This window comes from Drosophila mojavensis, unplaced genomic scaffold, assembly GCF_018153725.1.
Source record: "Drosophila mojavensis isolate 15081-1352.22 unplaced genomic scaffold, ASM1815372v1 contig_81, whole genome shotgun sequence".
Lineage (NCBI taxonomy): Eukaryota > Metazoa > Arthropoda > Insecta > Diptera > Drosophilidae > Drosophila > Drosophila mojavensis.
In genome coordinates, this window is record NW_025318907.1 from 7,354,950 (window position 1) to 7,375,592 (window position 20,643).

The 20,643-nt window shown below is 39.5% G+C and overlaps 1 protein-coding gene across 2 annotated transcripts in view; it reads right to left on the bottom strand.

Moving 5' to 3' along the window:
• Positions 1-20,643, bottom strand: part of LOC6580982 — a 67,707-nt gene that overhangs the window by 9,563 nt on the left and 37,501 nt on the right. For both annotated transcript variants that reach the window (XR_006357910.1, XM_002006739.4), the window contains exons 2-4: positions 6,531-6,898; positions 6,247-6,468; positions 727-962 (exon numbers count right to left, since the gene is read on the bottom strand). Coding sequence is in view for 1 of the 2 variants with exons in the window: in XM_002006739.4 (XP_002006775.1) it covers positions 727-962; positions 6,247-6,468; positions 6,531-6,898 (826 nt within the window). In the remaining variant the exon portion in view is untranslated. The remainder of the gene's footprint in view (positions 1-726; positions 963-6,246; positions 6,469-6,530; positions 6,899-20,643) is intronic.

The window sequence follows — 20,643 nt, forward strand, 5'->3', positions numbered from 1 at the left end:
GCAAATTGATGTTTGGCTCGCATTGGCAAGGATATGCAGACGGATCCTGCCTTTCAGGCTGCATTCCGTCATTCACATTGCGCATACCTCACGCAGCTGCTTAAGCAGCTTACGGCTGGCTCTATGCACATGTACAGACATATTCATATATATCTGTAGATAGACATGCATTGACAGAGCTTAAAGTTTAAGCACTGACAATCGAAGCAGCCTTTCGCTTCTGAGGGAACCACGGCATTACGCATACGCCTGGTTGGTTCTTTACTCTTCATCTACTAACAAACCACTTTTTCTATTTTTAGCTTCAATGTAATTATTCAGCATTCATGAACAGCTGAGTTCTAAATATACAATTTCCCGATAATTATAATTAGCTCTGGCCTTGAGCTCAATTGTTATGGATTGCTCCCCAAGAGACTCCATTAAAGCTAATTATGCACATTAGTCGATATACTACATTTAAATTGATTGGCTTAATGTGAAAATTCTTTTAGGCACTGGTAAATTAAGAAATGTGGAGTGAGATGCACAACAAATTATTATGGAATATTTTATTATTTTGGTTTGGGTTTTTATGCTTTACCGTACTCTTGTTAAGATATCAGAATTGTAAATATTCAATGCTTAAGAATATATAGGAACATTAAACATTTCCAGCCGTATTTACTTTAAGTATTTCCTTAGCTACAATTTCAAATATATAATGAATTCCCTTAGTCTACTCACTTGGGGTTCATTTTGGCCAGCAGCTGGGAGCGAATGCGCTGTCTCTCATCAGTGAACGGTGTCTGCAGTGCCCAGTCCCTGTCCCGCTGCCTCTCCCGCTCGATGCTGGCTGAGAGCTCGTTGTTCATCTCCACGTGATTGTGCTCGGCGTCGAGGTGGGTTTGGGTCTGAACTGTTTCATATTTGCGATCGTCCTCGGCAATGTTGAATACTTCGCTCAGTTCGTACTCCTTTAGCTGCAAGAGCGGAAAATAACGGAATTTCAGACTGGGCAAAGCAAATGTTAAACATACACACACACACACATACATGAGCTCCTCCATGTGTGTGTGCGGCATATTAATTTACGCGGATTATGTGCCTGGCATGAGCAAAGCAAATGCTTCCAGCTAAATACAAAACAGGTGCATGAATAGCTCCAAGTGTGTATGTGAGTGTGTAAGTCGTATTTGTGTGTGTGTATGAGTGTGTGTATGTATGAGTACAGGTGCAGCTAACGCGCTGCTAATTTCAATTTGTGGCAAATATTGACACAGACACAGCACAGAATAGGACGTTGCGGCAGGTGTGCCCGTCGGGGAGGAGGCCAAAGAGGCGGAGAGGCAGAGAGGCAGCTCTTCCTGGCTACTGGGTCTGTCTGCCAGCGACTGGCGGAGGGAAAGCAGGGAAGGAGAGGGAAAAAAACTTTTGCTGGCGCGCTGTCGCGCATTTTAATTTATTTGTTTGGGCTGCTGTCATTTTCTATATAGCAGCGCCTCGCATTGTTATTGCCACATTGTTGTCGTTGCTGGGCTGACTGTTTTTGCCACAGTTTTTGGGCCAGCAGCGGCTTATCAGGGGCTACCTTTTCGCAAATGCGTCGACAGCGCACGGCTCAGAGCCGCGTGTTGCTTTTGTGGCATTAAAATACACACACACACACACACACACACACACACGTACACTCATATACATATACAGACATAATCCGCACACTGGGAAATTCCTTGTGGATTACAAAAACAGACCCAGATCCAAATCCAGCTCTCGGCTCTCGCAGTCTCAGTCTCAGTCTCAGTCTTAGCCTCACACACATTCCATTCCAATCCGAGATTTCATGCCCTTTTGGCATGCGGCAAATAGCGCACAGAGCATTTCTGGCATTCACTTTTGTATTTCACAGAATTTAAGAATTTAATACCCAACCAAATCAACACATAATTATACCGAATAGCAGGCAGTGGTTAGAGGACAACAGGCAGCGAGCAGGGGGCAGTGGGCGAAACTGGAGCTTGGCTCGGTTCACACATGTCTTGGCCATAAAATGAAGCAGACGCACATTTCGCCTAAGTAAATAACTTTCCATTTCGTTGGCCATAAACAAAAGTAGACAAAAATAAGCTGAATAAATGCAAGAGTACCACTAACAGCGGATATTGTATACCCTTTCGTCTCTACTAAATTGTCTTGGAAAAGCATATGAATTAAGAAGAGCAGGACTCTAATATAAATATAAATATTTTCTGCTCATTATGTTTAAAAAAATAAATAATTAACTCAATAAATGAATAAATAAATAAAAAACAAGGAAATACACTTTCATTTAAAAAAAAAAATAAATTTCGTCTTCTACGTGTAAAATATAGAAATATTAGAAGATATAGCCACTGATAGTTCAAACGCTATGCGATAGTCCATAAACTCGGTGTTAGGGGCAAACAAAGGAGTAGCCACTTTTACTGCCTTCAGTTCTTCCCACAAGTGCCACGCCTCCAACCATAGAAAATAAAACTAGAATTAGTAGTGTCAAAAAGGCGTTACAATAGCAGCAGCAGCAACAACAACAACAACAACAACAACAATGACAATAACAACAGCCTCCCCACACAAGAACGAGGCTTTGGCCAACTGGCGCTGAGGCTGGCCGGCAAATAAAGAATAATGACCGCACGTACAGTGTAAGTGCCACGCCCACACCCAAGGCTCAAACTATGCAAACGTAGTCGAAACAGCTGCCTGACGAGGGCTGGGCGTAAATTTTATGTGCGGCCTAGAGACGCACATAAAAGCAATTTTGATGAGCGCCAACGACTGCCGGTCCGTTCCCCCCGACCGAGAGGGGGACAAGCAGCGGGAGGCGAGAGGCAAGTGGTACGATTCTATGTGCAGTGTTCCTTATGCATGGTGGAAGTGTAAGTGCCGCACTTTCTGAGCAACGTACGTCCAGCAATATAATTACAATGCCTGAATAGCCGCCCTCTCCCTCTCTCTCTTTCTCACTCTCACTCTCTGTGTAGACGTTTTTACTGTTACTGGGCTTTTTGTGAGGGTGCCTTTTCACCCGTAAGAAATTTAGCATTCAGATGGTGCTGAAATGTTTCACGTTTAGGTTCCACGATTTGCGGCAACTAATGGATAGACGCTTATTAAGGCCAATGGCAATGGAGCCCATGGAAATGCGACAGACCCCATTTGGTTGGTGGGGGCCAATCGAGATCGTGGCCAAATGTAACTAAGTAATGTAATGGCGATTTATATATAATTTATTGAATACAAGTATTGCCGTAATTGGCGCGCACTACGGGGACTGCATTTATAGGCCTGCGCCTGGGTTATATTTTACGAAATTGATTGGAGACCATGGGAACCATTTGCTAGTTATATGAAGTACTTCGAGCTAGCTATTGTGGCATTAAAATACACACACACACACACACACACACACACACGTACACTCATATACATATACAGACATAATCTGCACACTGGGAAATTCCTTGTGGATTACAAAAACAGACCCAGATCCAAATCCAGCTCTCGGCTCTCGCAGTCTCAGTCTCAGTCTCAGTCTTAGCCTCACACACATTCCATTCCAATCCGAGATTTCATGCCCTTTTGGCATGCGGCAAATAGCGCACAGAGCATTTCTGGCATTCACTTTTGTATTTCACAGAATTTAAGAATTTAATACCCAACCAAATCAACACATAATTATACCGAATAGCAGGCAGTGGTTAGAGGACAACAGGCAGCGAGCAGGGGGCAGTGGGCGAAACTGGAGCTTGGCTCGGTTCACACATGTCTTGGCCATAAAATGAAGCAGACGCACATTTCGCCTAAGTAAATAACTTTCCATTTCGTTGGCCATAAACAAAAGTAGACAAAAATAAGCTGAATAAATGCAAGAGTACCACTAACAGCGGATATTGTATACCCTTTCGTCTCTACTAAATTGTCTTGGAAAAGCATATGAATTAAGAAGAGCAGGACTCTAATATAAATATAAATATTTTCTGCTCATTATGTTTAAAAAAATAAATAATTAACTCAATAAATGAATAAATAAATAAAAAACAAGGAAATACACTTTCATTTAAAAAAAAAAAATAAATTTCGTCTTCTACGTGTAAAATATAGAAATATTAGAAGATATAGCCACTGATAGTTCAAACGCTATGCGATAGTCCATAAACTCGGTGTTAGGGCAAACAAAGGAGTAGCCACTTTTACTGCCTTCAGTTCTTCCCACAAGTGCCACGCCTCCAACCATAGAAAATAAAACTAGAATTAGTAGTGTCAAAAAGGCGTTACAATAGCAGCAGCAGCAACAACAACAACAACAACAACAACAATGACAATAACAACAGCCTCCCCACACAAGAACGAGGCTTTGGCCAACTGGCGCTGAGGCTGGCCGGCAAATAAAGAATAATGACCGCACGTACAGTGTAAGTGCCACGCCCACACCCAAGGCTCAAACTATGCAAACGTAGTCGAAACAGCTGCCTGACGAGGGCTGGGCGTAAATTTTATGTGCGGCCTAGAGACGCACATAAAAGCAATTTTGATGAGCGCCAACGACTGCCGGTCCGTTCCCCCCGACCGAGAGGGGGACAAGCAGCGGGAGGCGAGAGGCAAGTGGTACGATTCTATGTGCAGTGTTCCTTATGCATGGTGGAAGTGTAAGTGCCGCACTTTCTGAGCAACGTACGTCCAGCAATATAATTACAATGCCTGAATAGCCGCCCTCTCCCTCTCTCTCTTTCTCACTCTCACTCTCTGTGTAGACGTTTTTACTGTTACTGGGCTTTTTGTGAGGGTGCCTTTTCACCCGTAAGAAATTTAGCATTCAGATGGTGCTGAAATGTTTCACGTTTAGGTTCCACGATTTGCGGCAACTAATGGATAGACGCTTATTAAGGCCAATGGCAATGGAGCCCATGGAAATGCGACAGACCCCATTTGGTTGGTGGGGGCCAATCGAGATCGTGGCCAAATGTAACTAAGTAATGTAATGGCGATTTATATATAATTTATTGAATACAAGTATTGCCGTAATTGGCGCGCACTACGGGGACTGCATTTATAGGCCTGCGCCTGGGTTATATTTTACGAAATTGATTGGAGACCATGGGAACCATTTGCTAGTTATATGAAGTACTTCGAGCTAGCCAGCGGAATATTGACTGGACTATATTAAGGGAACTGCATTTCGTTAGGGTTCCGGAATTTGATGTATTTGCTTACATTTAGGAGACATATGAGGCATTCATTGAATGAATCACATGTAAATGATATACAAACTATAAACTTTAAAGGGATATCATTCATAACGGACAAATTGCTCTTCGTCTCATCAAATGCTGCCAATCACCTCTCGTGTGCAATGCCTTTAATCTCAATACTAACTACGAATTAAGTCAGAGCCATGAAATAACTTTAAACTTGTATCATTTGTATATATGTATATACATATATAGAATTTCAGTTCAAATTACTTAAATTAATGAATATTCAAATTAATGAAACTGATCTCGTCAGCCTAAAAAACATGCCAAGTAAAGCCTTTGAACTTTAAGGCTTGAACAGTCAAAGAAATCATTAATAATTATTTCAATCATACATGCATTCATATATAATATTATTATATTCATGTTTTTTATTATTATATTCATGTATTGAATTAAATTCAATATTTTGACTTATATTCCTCTATTCTATTCTATTCTATTCTTGTTGTACTACTCTTGACCCTGATGGCATAATACGATTGTCTGGCCAGCACCTACGAAGGAGGGCAAACCAAATTCAGTCATTAAATATTCATTGTTGGGGTCACAGCTTTTCAACATTTCATTTAAATGAAATTAACACAATTTCCTTCATTTTTTTTTTGCCGAACAAATTCTTCTGGCTCGCGTTTTTCGTTCGGCCTGCTTAGCGTCAGCTGCGCGGCGAAGGCAGCTGATTTATAAAGCGCATTAGCACGCAGCCACAGGAATACGGTCTGGTACCTCGGAGCACACCCACAAACCCACACACGCAACGGCGTTACACATGTTTGACGCCATTGTAATGCTAATGGCTCATTAGCACTTTGATTTTTTGCGTTGTGGACTGGGAGTGGAGTCCTTGAAGGGCGCACATGAAAAGTCATTATGGCTGTAAACGGGGGCACCATTTTGACTGCTAATTTGCAGTTAATTAAGTTGTTTAAGCTTTTTCAAGAGCGTTAACTCTGTGCGCGTCCAGCTCCCTTACCTTGATAAACTGGAAGGTGGCGATGGGCGGCAAGCGCTTGCTCTTCGGATAGTAAAAGCTGCCCGCCGGATGGGCCGGATAGCGCGAGGTGATGCGATAGATGACGCCCTGGGGCGCCGTTGGCCAGTTGGGTGCGGTGAAGGTGAAGCCGTTGTCGGTGCCCGCATCGAGTGGATCCAGCTCCACGGTCACCGTATCAATCCAGGAGCCGCCCACGCAGAGCTGCCGGAAAAAAATGAATAATGCTGGGTCAAGCGCATCGCAATTGATTTGCGGGGTCTCACCTCAAACGAGTCGACGCCGATGAACCAGTCCGGCGAGGGCACAATGCGTGTCATTAGCGACACCAAACTGTGATTGCTGTCCACAAACACCTTCGCCTCGCTGCGCCCCGCTCCCAGCTGGATGGCCGGCAGGCTAAACTCGTCAAACACGCTGCGCTCGGCCGTTGCAGGAGCAGATCCGGCACTACCAGCACCGGTTGCTGCTGCCGCTGAGGTTGCCCGTGCCTGTGCCTGCATCTGTTGCTGCTGCTGCTCGCCGGCATTGCTGTCCAGCAGCTCAGTTTTGCCCGTCTCGGCGAACTGCTTTACGCCTCCCGTTGCCGGCTGTCCGATGTGGTATAGCGCATAGTTGGCATTGTGTGTGCGACCTGCAAGTGAGAAAGAGAGAGGGAGTGAGTAAATGAGGGTGCTGAAAGGCGTTGAGTCGTTTACATTTAATGAGCTTTCGCAAAAAAAAAACAAAGAGAGAAAAAGATGAAACAATTGCACCAAATTGCGCAAACATTTGCATTGCAACCGGCACGCGACACTCGACACTCGCAACTCTGAGCAGGAGACTGGAGACTCGGTTCACTGCCGTCAGCTGCTTTCATTTGCCGTCAGCTTAAATATCAGATTAAGCATACGCCGCGTGGCACAAATTGCCCCCGCAGCTGCATTAGAGCAACGCTCATGTGTGCGAGCTAAAGTATGTCATTAGCAGGGCGCTTTCGCTGCTCATATATGATACGTTCATTATGGCAGGTGCTGGAAAAAGCGCATGGAGTAGGCACTATGCTCTTAGAAGAAACAACCTGAGCATTCATACGGGTTATATGAAATTGGAATATTTATAAATATTATAAATTGATGGATTGATTATAATGATATAATAATATTCTAAACACTGTTGGAATTAATATAAAAATATTCCACATTATCTGTCAAGTAAATCAAAGACAAAGAGCAGTGGAAAACTATTTTAGATATGGCCAAATTTACTTCCAGTTCAATATATGGAAAGAGAGCGTCAAAGAAAGAGAAATAAAGAGCTGACCAAAACTTTACTGCTTGAGTTGAAAGTCGATTAGTAAAGAGAAAAAAATATGAAATAACATTCGATACCTAATATATATCATACACTATAAATTTCTTAATTTTTACCAAGCCATATGAGTTTATTCCTCATTCACATACACAAATACATATATACATACATACCAAAAAATATATGTGACCATGATGGCGTTTAGTTTATTCATTCGTCTGAGTCAGGATGTTTATACCTAGACTCAATCCTTAATCTAGTGATAAGTTTGTAAGGCTCGGAATTCGTCTCTTACATATTCATATCGCTCAGGGGCTCAGTCCACACATTGGCCACTTATTGTATATATGTATTATGTTCATGGATGAACACATACATTTATATATTCATACATATATATGTACATACATGAGTAATTAAAGCATTTGTTTATTCTAATTGTCATATGGAAGACGTACAAGTGTTGCATTCAATCATCCCCCATTCAGTGGGGCAATCCCATTCAAAGTTACTCAATTAATCAATCAAATTCTCTTGCCACTTATTCGAAACAAAGATTTGCATTGAGATATATATGGGGCCATTCCCAGTTTTTGTCAGCCGAGATGAACATCTAAGTCATAAAATGCACAAATGGCTATTCACCATTCCTTGGGCAGTTCTTGGCTTCGCTCGAGCTGGCACACAAAAACTTTAGCCGTGCTCTACTTAATTAGGGCCATAAAAAACGTCTTCTACTTATAAGCCGTCAACATCTTTCAATCTCAATTGCTTTCATGGCAACAGGAATCCACGGGCAAAGTTTCCGGACTGCGGAGTCAAAGCCAATTTCGAAGTCTGCGCAAAGCGCCATTTGCAATTATTGGCAAGCGACCCAAAAGTATGCAACAAACTTGTCAATTACACAAAGTGCAGGGCAAATAAACAGAAATAAGCGAAAAATGGGCGAGAGAAGACGGAGAAGCGAAAATAAAAAGCTGAAGCATAAGTAATAATATTACATTTGACACAGTTTTCAAACAGGTTGCCCATAGGCACCCGCCCGCGTCCCTGCCCTCGCTGCCGTCTCCGCCCACAACCCTCTCTATTCGCTGGCGGCATTGCATAAAAACGCAAAAGTTGAAAAGGCAAAAATATGCTTTGTAGTTGGGGCTTTCATTAGCCAAGAGCGTTGTCAGAAAGAGAAGAAACTTGTAAATTAAAAATAAGTACGAAAGACGGACAGAGAAAGAGAAGGAGAAAGAAACAGATAGGGAGGGAGGGAGGTAAAATAAAACTAATAAATAAGCTGACACACTGTGGGAGCCATTGAAAAGGCAAATGGCAAAGAAAGGAAAGCAAAGAAAATATCTCAAATACACAGGAAAACAAGACAAGTCGGCGAGATAAAAAAAGAAACACGAAATGTGGCACAAGTGGCATGTTGCAATGTTAATTGAAGACAAATAAAAGCCTAGCAATGGCAGCCGACTGAGACAACTGATAGCAAGAGTGGGAGAGGGAGAGGGCGACCGAATGGGGAAGGTGGGCCGAGAAGATGTGGATGAAAACAGACGGAAAACCGCAGCCAAGAGCAGCCGCTGCGCTGCGGCTATAACTTCAAAGGCGCTGCAGCGTATGTGACAGAGTGGGCGTGGCAGTGGGCAGCAGCCACTGCGGCAGCGTGTGACAATTTCGTTGAGCCACTAAAAAACAAACAGAAATAAAACAGAAACAGAAGCAGAAGCAGAAGCAAAAGCAGAAAAAGACATCGCTCTGCCCGAAGGCGAATTGGAGCGCAACATTTTAAATTACTTGTGGCAATGGACATGATTTTTCTTTCTCTTACAAAAGAAAAGAAAATAGATATGAATAGAGGGAGTGAGAGAAAAAGAGAGACTATATATGAAGCATGAATATTCTATGAGGCTTTGGCGAATAAAAAAGTCTGAACGAAATCAGTTGAAAAGTCGTAAAAAGATGAAGTATCAAGTGTTAGAAGAGCAATCCTGAAAAATGACATTATTGAACTAATTATGCAAGAAGTCAGAGAAGCCCTATACATTCAATGTGGACGTGACATACTATCAGGTACTCTGAACCGACCTAACATACCTAACCCATACATATGGATAAGAAATATATGTACAATTATAAAATGGTTGATGATGGCGTCAATAATATCAAATGTAGTTAAATATGTGTATACAATACAAGACGTGCTGCCTGTACTGCGCACAGGTAGAATATCTTCAAGCCTGGAGCCAGAAACGGTCAGTGGATGGCTGCTTTACTTCCATTATTTTAGCCAGCCTCTGTGCCGCAGCCTTAACAAAAAAGAATTTACGTCCGTTTGCCTTGCACTCGGATATGTTTGTCTGTCAGCCATTGTAATGCATTGCTTGGATATCTGAGAAATGGGGACATTGTCCACAGTAGGACCTCAATAAGATAAGATTAAGAATGTGAGGGCGAGAAAGAGAGAAGCCGAGGAGGCATTCAAAAAGTCTATAAGGGTAGATTATTAAATCAATGAGTTAAGTCTACCACATGAGTAGAATCAAGTGAGAGGAAGAGACTATCTGAATATTACCAAAAATTGAAAAAAATAACAATAATTAACTGCATGAATAAAATGAATTTTTGAGTTATTTAAACGCACATCTTTAAACAAAGAAACCTTAATGACGCCTGATATTAATATTAACATACAGTATATATAATAGCTTCATTTTATCATCTCGTATCGGCATCATTGTGGGACAGCAGATAATACAATATCAATAATATTTTCTCTCTTTTAATGCGCTGCCATATTTCAAACACATAAAGGTCATTAGGCCATGACAAATGCACATCTGTCACTCGTATCAGCGCTGGGGCTGGGTTCGGCTGGAGCTTATGGCCACTTTCGCTTTCTGGCCAATATGCCGATATGGGCAGCAGCTCAATCAATTACGGAATGGTCATTGTGTTGCCCACAAAATAAGCATAATAAATTTGCAATTAAACGCTTAAACTGTGCAAATGGTTTGCCAATGCGGTAATGCTGATTGTGGTGCAGTCAGCGCTGCTCAAATGGTCATTGGTTAAATGACCATAGCGAAAGCAAGCAACAGAGGAGGAGGGAGAGGGAGCAACAGCGAAAGGGAGAGAGAAGGGCCAGCAGATAGATCTGTGCCGTCTGGGAAAGAGATAAATGCGCGCTGTAAAAGCAAACAATGAAAAAGCCAATGCGAGCGACCGAAATAGGCCGAGAGAGACGAAAGAGAGAGAGAGAGAAGGAGCGACAGATCCAACAGGACGTGAGTGTAATTAATGCTTAATTATGCACATTAAAAGCCAAAACCTGACAGGACGGCTGCTCCGTACACCGCTGGCCACGTAATAAATGCGCGCCACGTATGGCCCATAAATTACGCTTTTCTCTTCCCCCCACCCCTCCCATAGAACTTTATTGTGCGGATGCCGCAAGGAGCGTGGGTCGAACTGCCATGGCAGCTGCAAAGCTATTTACAAATATCGAATCAAAACTATTTGCTCATATCATAATTGGGAATCGCAAACTGCAATCCATTAATACAGACTTGCCGAATCGACAAAAAAAAAGAAGAAACTAAGGGAACAAATAAGACATATAGAGACTCCACGACTACGAAATCCCCTGAACCTTTCGAGGAATTCAAATTTCAATTATTCTTCGAGTTTTTTCTGCAAACAGAAGAAGGTTTACTATGGGAACTTTACTTTTTAATTGTTTTATAACTTTCTGGTAGATGGTCAATATTCATAACAACAAGTGTATACTTGCCAAAGCACAAGTCTCTAGTATATGAAATACATTTCTTTTGGCGCTTGGAGGGAAGGGAGTGAGAATTTCAAATTACATATATTAAATTCATATACATAGGTTTATATGTAAAAGTTTCAGATCCAACCTCTAAAGATGTAGAAGTTACTTTATAATTGCTTTAGATCAGGGTTTTTAACGAAAAAAAAAAAAAAAAAAATTAACAAAAAAAATATATATATATATATATCGAACTGCAACAAATTTGTAATTGTCTAGCTCTTACATATATCTTATGTAATGACATAATGCAAGTAGGAAAGGGCTCTATCGACTCCGGTCGTCAGGTATATACACATATGGAGTGCTTGATAGGGTGTGCCACGGATCCTCTTGCGTGTTATATACATTTCAACAAGCCATTATACCCAGAGTTGGGTGGTTCAATGGGTATAAAAAAGGCCAAATAAAAAACTAAATTGCAGTGAAATGCAATGTGGCGCAGTGCCAATAATTCTATCATGGGCGTCTCTATAAATAATAGGATGATAATGTGAGTTTTGAACTTTAGAGAGATGTGCCGACTCGCTGAAAAAGTTTGCGCGAGGACAAATATAGAGCTGAAGAGTTGGAATCCAGCTATCATCAAATAAAATAATCGAGGTTCTGGATTAAGTCTTTGTCTATGTTAGGTTAACAGCAAAGAAATATCAGATATATAAAATGACAATATCTATAGTTGGCTAAGGAGTATTTTACATGTTATGTAAATTCATTTGACCTATCAGCAAGTTAAATGTTAAATGCATTTACAAATAGGCAGTACTGTTAACATCTAAATAAATCTCCTTACATGTAAAATGAATCAAATTAATTAATATTGTCTTTTTTTTCGAACTATATTTGTATTGATTAAATTGTAGTAAATTTTAATATTTACTCACATGTAAAGTTTAAAAATAAAATATTTAAATTCAGATTGAAATGAAATTATTAATTAAAATAGGAATATTTGTAAATAATAAACAATAAATATGTCCACTGAGAAGTCTGAGAAGTATATAGCTATTTTTACAATATATAATTATGTAGATATTAGACTACATATCTCTATGTTATTATCAACACATCTGTATATTTTATTCGTAGTATTTATTTATACAAACAGAAAATAAAGTAATATCAATAATGAAATGAATGGAGAAGCAAGGCAATTATGTCCATCAATATGAAAACAAATAAATTTTCGCATAAAAAGTATAGGATATAAATTTTCATTTCGTGTGAGCAATTTAAAAGTAATTTTCTACAGAACTGCCCGAGGCATGACTCATCCGCCGCGTCGCCATGCGACTCGATTGGCAGCGAATTTTGTTGGGGGCCGCGACTTTTTAGCACGCCTGAAAGTCAGGTATTAATAAACGCGCGGCTGTATGACACACATTTGTTCAGTTCGCTGAAGCGCTGATGCACAGCTGACACACTTTGGCCATCATCGGCATCGGCATCGGCAGGGACACGAACACGATCATGATCATCGGCATCGGCATCGTCATCATCGTTTTCATTTTTATGCAATTTCGCTTAAACTGTGCAAAAATGAATTACGCACACTTTTTGCCCGGCTGTCACGCTCGATTTCCAACAATTTCCGCAAAAATTGCTATGAAATATTTTCACTTTGCTCTCTTTTCAGTGACACTTTTTCTTTTCATGCCCGGCACGAATTTTAATTATAGGCAATAAATTTGTTTTTAATAGCCGGGCATTAAGCACCAAGCTCAGCCAGGCTGCGTAAAAATGACTAAATAAAATAGTAAAAGAATCAACACGGCATATCCAACCTCTGATGGAGCTGAAAGCTGCTCGAAGATGCATTCACGCTGCAAGCCTGAATGGAACACGTGTGCTCCATCAGTCGCAGACAGCAGCAGATCTGCGAAATGTCACAGCCGACAGATATATACATATACATATATCTCTGGTGATATAAACATGCATATGTATGCCTGGGTGACTGTTGAATTTATGGCATTTGCCATTTGCCGGCGTGAGAAATTGAGAAATTGCTTTTGTGTATCTTGCCTGTGCTTAAATGATTTGTTTTCTATTTGAGCTGCTGGCCATGAAACACGATATTCACTTTTCAGACACAGAATGTTATTTATAGAAATATGAAAAACACAGGTGCTTCGCCAGACAGGCTTAAATAGTATAAATGAATATATAATGGACTTAGGTAATTTATTCTTATGTGGCATTTGGATTGACACATTTTATTTCAGTGCAATCGAGCAGTTTGAAATATATATAAAAATAATATTATTTGAATTGCAAGAGTTTATGTTTATTTTAAATAAATATTGTAGATAAACAAATAAATATTTGCGCAAGAGAAAATAATAATTTCATAGATGAAATTTCTTTCCTCAATTCAAAATCGTAATTTTACGTTCACTATTATTTAATGCTAATATAAAGTACTGCTAGTCCAAAAAATACACTAAAACACTATACAAAAATTATAGCAATATTTAAATTTAAGTAATTTGAAATATCTGAATGGCAATTGAGTTCGCTCTCCATCCGTTACAACAATGATTATTTATTTAAATAACTACAGTAGACAATCAATATATGGTACTATAGACAAGCGCCACAGCACTTCGATGTTCGATGCAATAAATTTAATTCCATGCTAATTAAAAATGCAATACACCTGTCCACTTAATGTTTGAACTCCTTTAGCGCTCTCCCGCATTTTCACTTAATTATGTATGTCAAATTTAATTGGCTTGTCAGTTCGCATGCAAACAGAGCGCCGCATGCACGCAGCGAAATCTGAGCGGCACGCTATAAATATATTACACAAATGTGTGTATGTGTGTGTGTGTGTGTGTGTGCACACCTGGCGTATGCATGATATATTGAAAGATACGTATGTATGCATATTTTTATGGCATACGCCATCCTCAAAGAGCACAAACAGTTGTTAGACAGATGCACACACACACACACACCAAAATAAACACACACACACTCGACACACTCGAGTATAAATATCATTTTTGGGGCTGTATAAATATTTGCATTTTGCTAATTTCACTGCTCAACGATGCGTATGCGCAATATATGCCAGCTACATAATGCAGCAGCCGAGGCAGAGGGAGGCCAATTTGAGCAGCAAATTAAATTTTAAAGCGCGTGCCAAGGAGATACTCGTGACTGCCGGCATGGGCATGGGCGATGGGAGCGGATAAGTCAGCATCAGAAACACACAATCAGAAATCCTTGCAGCAGCCATTTGAAATGCAAAACTCGTGCGCTGCATTTGGAAATCTGCGACATTGTCACATATACGAGAATTCAGATGTTCTCGCTCTCATTCTAGTCAGCTACTGCCTAAATGTGAAATGTGTGTGTGGGCGTGGGCTGTCACCCCAGAGCCGGGCTTAAAAGGACCTGTGTGCGCATTACGTATACGCCACATATGCAAAATGTCGAAAAAAAAAACAAAAAACAAAAGAAAGGAAAATGCTCACGATCTGCATTGTTTAATTTTATAATACCCTGTAACTGCGTTAGAGATAAATTTTTTAAATTTATGTTCTATTCACGATCTGTTATAATGCAAAAAATAACTAGCTAATTATCAACTAATTTATCTATCTATTTTAAAGTTTTTAAAATTTGATTTTAACTATATAGAAATATATATAAAATATTTATTGATTTGTTTACTTAGAGCTGAACTTTAGGTTAGCAAAATATTAGAAATGAGGTATTTGAATAGAATACAAAATTAAAAGTTATCTTGTGTACCTACAAATATAAGAATTTGAGGAATACCTTGATTTGCTGAACATGGATAGAGGATATAAATATAATAAGAAATACATATTTCAATTACAATTACAATTACTATTTCAACTGAATTACCTCTATCCATTTAAACTCCCATTCTCCGTTACTTTTTAGTTACAGGGCATTCAGATATAAATGTTGAAATTTTGATGCGCCCCATAAAGCAGCCAAAATGTTGGCAGTGCGGTTCGCGTAGGTGGGAGTCTGAGACAGAGCCTGTTAATAGTAATCTCGAGTCATATTTGCTGCAGCATTTCGCAGTGCGGCATTGGCACTGATAAATTGTCAACTTGCTGACGTCTGTGATGGAGTAGGGGAGTAACAGAGTCTGCAGCTCAGAGAGAGAGAGAGAGAGAGAGAGAGAGAGAGAGAGAGAGAGAGTGCACGCTTTCGTTTCTCATGGCCTCTTTAGATGCCGGAGATTGACGGGCAACGGCTGGGTGTGGGGTAAGCCGCAGCCCGGGCCAGTTAGCAGCCAAATAAAATTTAGCCATTACTTTAATAGCCCAGAGAGCTGGCTGGCTGGAGGCTTATGCAACCTTTTTCGGGCCCGACCGAATGCAGTTTTGTGGCTTGGCCCGAGCAATGTCTTTTATAATTAATGTGTGTGTGTGTGTGTATGTGTGTACTTGTGTGTGAGCTAACAACGTAGACATAGAAGCATAGACCGGGCTTAGGCGAGCTCTAAGGCTTAGGCCAACATTGCGGCATTTAGGCAAATGAGAGACTCAAACTACAGTGAACCCTGCACCCGCACGAACACCCCAAAAAGCCATCAACTGGGGCAATTATGTAGACAAACAAACAAGCTGGCATTAGAGTTGTCACTTCACTCCGCCTATTGATGTGTGTGTGTGTGTGGGTGTGTCTGTCTGTGAGCAGGCTCAAAGGGATTACAAACGAAATTGACCAGCAACATAACAAGACAGCAGCAACAACAACAACAACAACAACAACAACAACAACAACAACAACAACAACAGCAGCAACAACAAGCAGAAGGAGAAGAAGAAGCAGAGCAATAGGCAAGAGCCTTCTGTCTTAGATTTGCAGTTTATAAAATCACGTGACAAATGAGGGTTGGCTAAGCCCCTTTTGTCCATCCAGCTATCCAACTATCCAACTATCCATCTAACTGTCCAACTAACCGCCTAGTTTTGTCCTTGCTGCCAGCTGTCATTTGTCTTATGGCCCACATGTGATTTGGCCCAACGTAGGTGCACGTCCCAGCCAATTATTGGAGCTCCGAGTGCCCAACAGCCATGCGTCTTCAACCAAGTTGTAAATAATAATGGACAAAGTCATGATGAGACTGGTTCTCTTGTAGGTGAACGTGCGTACGTGTGCGTGTGTGTGTGTGTTTGTTTTGTGTTTGTTTTAATGATAGTTATCGCAAGGCATGTAAATTATGTCATATACATATGTTAAGAGATAAACTTTAAAGCAATCAAAATAAATTTGGCTCTCTAGGAATTTATCAGGTACTTAATTTGTGTTATTTTATTTATTTTATATATACATTTACACATGCATATACATATATTACAAATAATATTTTTGAATGCATTCAAAAATTCCTTTTCAACGTTTAAATTTTTGTTTTTCATCATGAATTTTTATTGAATTTGAATAAACTCAGATGATTTATTAGCTTTAATGTCTATATTTAGTCTGTATTTTTTTGCTGCACTCAATGCCTACTAAACCGCATAACGAAGACCTTAAACTTTGTAGCTTTTCAACTGAACAAAAAACGGAAAAAATTTGTGGTTTCATGGCTGAAAATTGCATTGGAATAAATGTATTTAGATATCAGAATATTATAAAGTCATGAAGAGTGTATGTATGCATGTGTGCGTGGGTATGTGTGTGTTTGTTATATTTTTCATGCCACTCGCTGGCCTGCAAAAAAACTCTATCTGTGATTGAGTATTGGTATGTATGTATATAGGAAAGTGTGTGTGTGTGTGTGCCTGTGTGTGTGTTGGTATTTTGGCTTACACTCTGGTTACATTCATTATAATGGCTTATTGTAGCATGAAAAGTGTGTCAGTCGTGTTAGCTGCAAAGGCAATGCTGGCAGCAAAAACAAGCTTGGCAGCAGCAGAAGCAGGCAGTAGGCTAAGGGGCGTGGCTGCAATGTGTGGGGGCTGCAGTGACAGTTGACTGCAGCTCACAGTTACAAGGCACGTCACGGCATTGTCCTTTGTTTGCATTGCACTAAGCAAACACAAAAGCCAGACAGACACACACACACATACACACACACGCATACAAATAGAGAGTCTTTCCTATATGAAGAGGGCTTAGCAAGGACATGTTTCAACTACACACAAATTGATGAGCATCGCGTGCGCTTTTGTTACTTTCATTTTTTTTTCCTTTTGATTATTTTTCTTATATACCCTGTGTGTGTTTTTTTTATGTACTTTTTCTTTTTTGTGTTGCGGCAATTTTGATTGATTTCTTGTGGCAAGTCAGCGACGTCTCCCACAGATTGCCAACTGCCAGCGCCCACTCGCCACATGCTCAATCTTACAGCACAGTGACACACTTCTATATCTGTGTGTATGCACACATATATGTATATATATGTGTGTGTGTGTGTGTGTGTGTGTGTGCGTGTGTTTGTGTCGTAAATTGGCAAAAGTAAAAGTCATAAAATGTTACTGGCAAATTCCTCAGAGCCAAGTTACTTGTACGTGCCGTAACAGTCAACACATTTGTTGCATTAAAATAATTGAACAAAATTGTAAAACAAATAAAACACAAGATGTATAAGTATATAAATAAGTATATGTATCTTAAAGTGTATATATATATAGAACAGTTCGCATCGATTGATGTATTGCCTGGCGAGCCTCTCCGGCACTTGACTGACTCGCAACGCTTACTTACAGCGACGGAGGGGGCGTCGCTGGGGGTGTGGCAAATGCTTTTCTTACTTTCTCGTGTCAGTTGCTGCGCCGCGTCGCAGCATGAAAATGTTGGCAAATTGCAGACAGCAATTCGAATAGTGAGTACAATTCAAGTATCAAGTGTGAGTATGTGCCAGACATTCATAATATAATAAATGTATGTGAGTGTCTGAGTGTGTGTGTGTGTGCACTCAAAGTGCCTGACGTGTGTGTGTGTGTGAGTGTGTTTGGCACTTGAGTGATGCTAAATGTCTTGCAAGAAAGCAAAATGACATTAAAGCACAATTTACAAGTGACTGCGCTTCAAGTCGAACATATTTTCCAAATCGAAAAGCTAAAAATACTCTGGGCTCGTTTCGTTTCGTTTGCGAAGAAGAAGCTGCAATAAAAATGTATTTTTATTCTCTTCTATAAGAGATACTTCAAGTGGAGAGCTGTAGAAATAAATAAGTTATTCACTCCAGTTAAAATATAGAAACCCAGAAAATTCCAGAAGTTTTAGATATATTTAGTTATACTCAGACAACATAAGAAAAAACAAGAAAATTAATTCAAATTTGAGCTTTGAATTCTAAAAAATATTTGATATTATTGATACCAGCTCATAAATCATTTTCCATTACTTTCATTTTTAGTTTACTTTCATTTGTATAATTGCTTTATTTCGAGTTAGCCATTGAACTACTGCCAAAGAAATTGACTCCACATGAAGCCAATTATCGCATTGGCTAAAGCCAGTCACAATTGCTAAGATAAACGGAAACCGTTGAGGTAGATAGCTGCACGCTTGGCTTATTCCACATAGTTAATCATGAACTGGAATTGATTTTTGCTTAACTGCAGCAGCTTAGATGCAACAGAAGTTGCCACAATCTTAGTAAATGAAAGTAAATGCACTGAAGCGAAGCAGTTGAAAATTCAAATGGAAAACACATGTCAGGACAAATATATATAGAGAATATATGTATTTATATTCTCAATCAATGCTACTGCCTGCTGTTGTTGCTGCTTGCTGCTCGTCCATTCATTTGCGAACAATGCAAATGCAATCAACCAGCATCGATGCAGTCCACACATCAATTACATGGAAACCATTTTTGCAGCTGCTCTTGGGGAACTAATTTTGATTCCAATTTGGATTTGCAGTTGAGTCGTAGAGATCGAAGTCCAATTAATTACCAAATGCAACTTGGAAGCCACAAATGTGACTTAAATAAGAGGAAAAACTAATATCCTAGTCGATGCTAGCCTGAAACGCTAAACTAAGAGATACTACTTACTATGTAATAGATCAAAATCCATCACTAAATTAGAAATTTAAATTAAGAATATTAATTAAGAATCAAATAAGACATACACATACACATATAAAAATACTAAATAAGAAACAGTTTTTTTTTTTTTTTATCAAATATAAAATGTTAATAACATATACTGAAACCAAGAGTCTTTATTGTAATTTTTTAAAATATTGAATTTTTAGTATTTTGAATTAAAGAAATAAGCAAATGCTAAGGTTTCTATAGAGTTCAATACACAATGACTTTTATAAGTTACTTACGGTAATTCCTATTTCATAAACAAGGAACAAAATACATAATATTTCTCTAATATTTCTCGAATAATTTAATATATTATATTAGAATTTAAATTAAATTAAATTTTAAATTTTTCAGCTTATCAAGCATTCTGTCACTGTTTATTTTGCTACTCTAGCTCTCAAGTCATTTCACTTGATTTCATCACGAAAATATCCTTAATAATATAAAGATTCCCTCTAGTTTCAAGTATTTTAAGGTATATTTATTAATTTTAAAAAAATAAAAAAAAGCTAAATAGAAAGAAAACATTCAATTAATTTTATTTTTATGTGCATGAATCGATTTAGACCTATCGATAGATGACAGCGCTGCCGAACATCTGTATATTTAGCTTCTATATGGTTTGGTTCCCGACAGTTGATCTCAACTCTCTATCCCAGCTAGTTAATTCTATTTCACACTACCCCTTTATCGCTAGCTGCACATTTACAGGGTATAGCTGCAGGCAGCGCAGCCACATCGCACACATGATTCAAAATCAATCAATAAGTCAAGCGTCAGGCACAAATGTATTTAAATTACAATTGCTGCAATTCCTAGAAGCACTAGTCAGTGGGCGTGGGCGCACCCGCCCACCCCAACTAATTAGCATTTATTTAATTAATAAATTGGTTGTATTATTGAACTCGGCGCTGGCGAGTGCAGCTGACTTCAAATCCAATCGAAACTAAAGAGCAAAGTGCAACTGAAGCTCGTTCATTATGCGCAATCACAAACGCACATATTCAGCATGTGTGTGTGTGTGCAATTGTTTGTGTGGCTGTGTGCGTGTGTGCGAGTGTGGTGTGTGATGTGTGTATTGCGCTCCCGCGCATAAATAAACAACGCAAATTTTCCAATTTTATACATATATAAAATGTACCAAATGGCTGCAAACAGCAGCGCCGCAAACTTTGGCCAACAACCTGTCCCTACTCCAGCTCCTGCTCCTGCT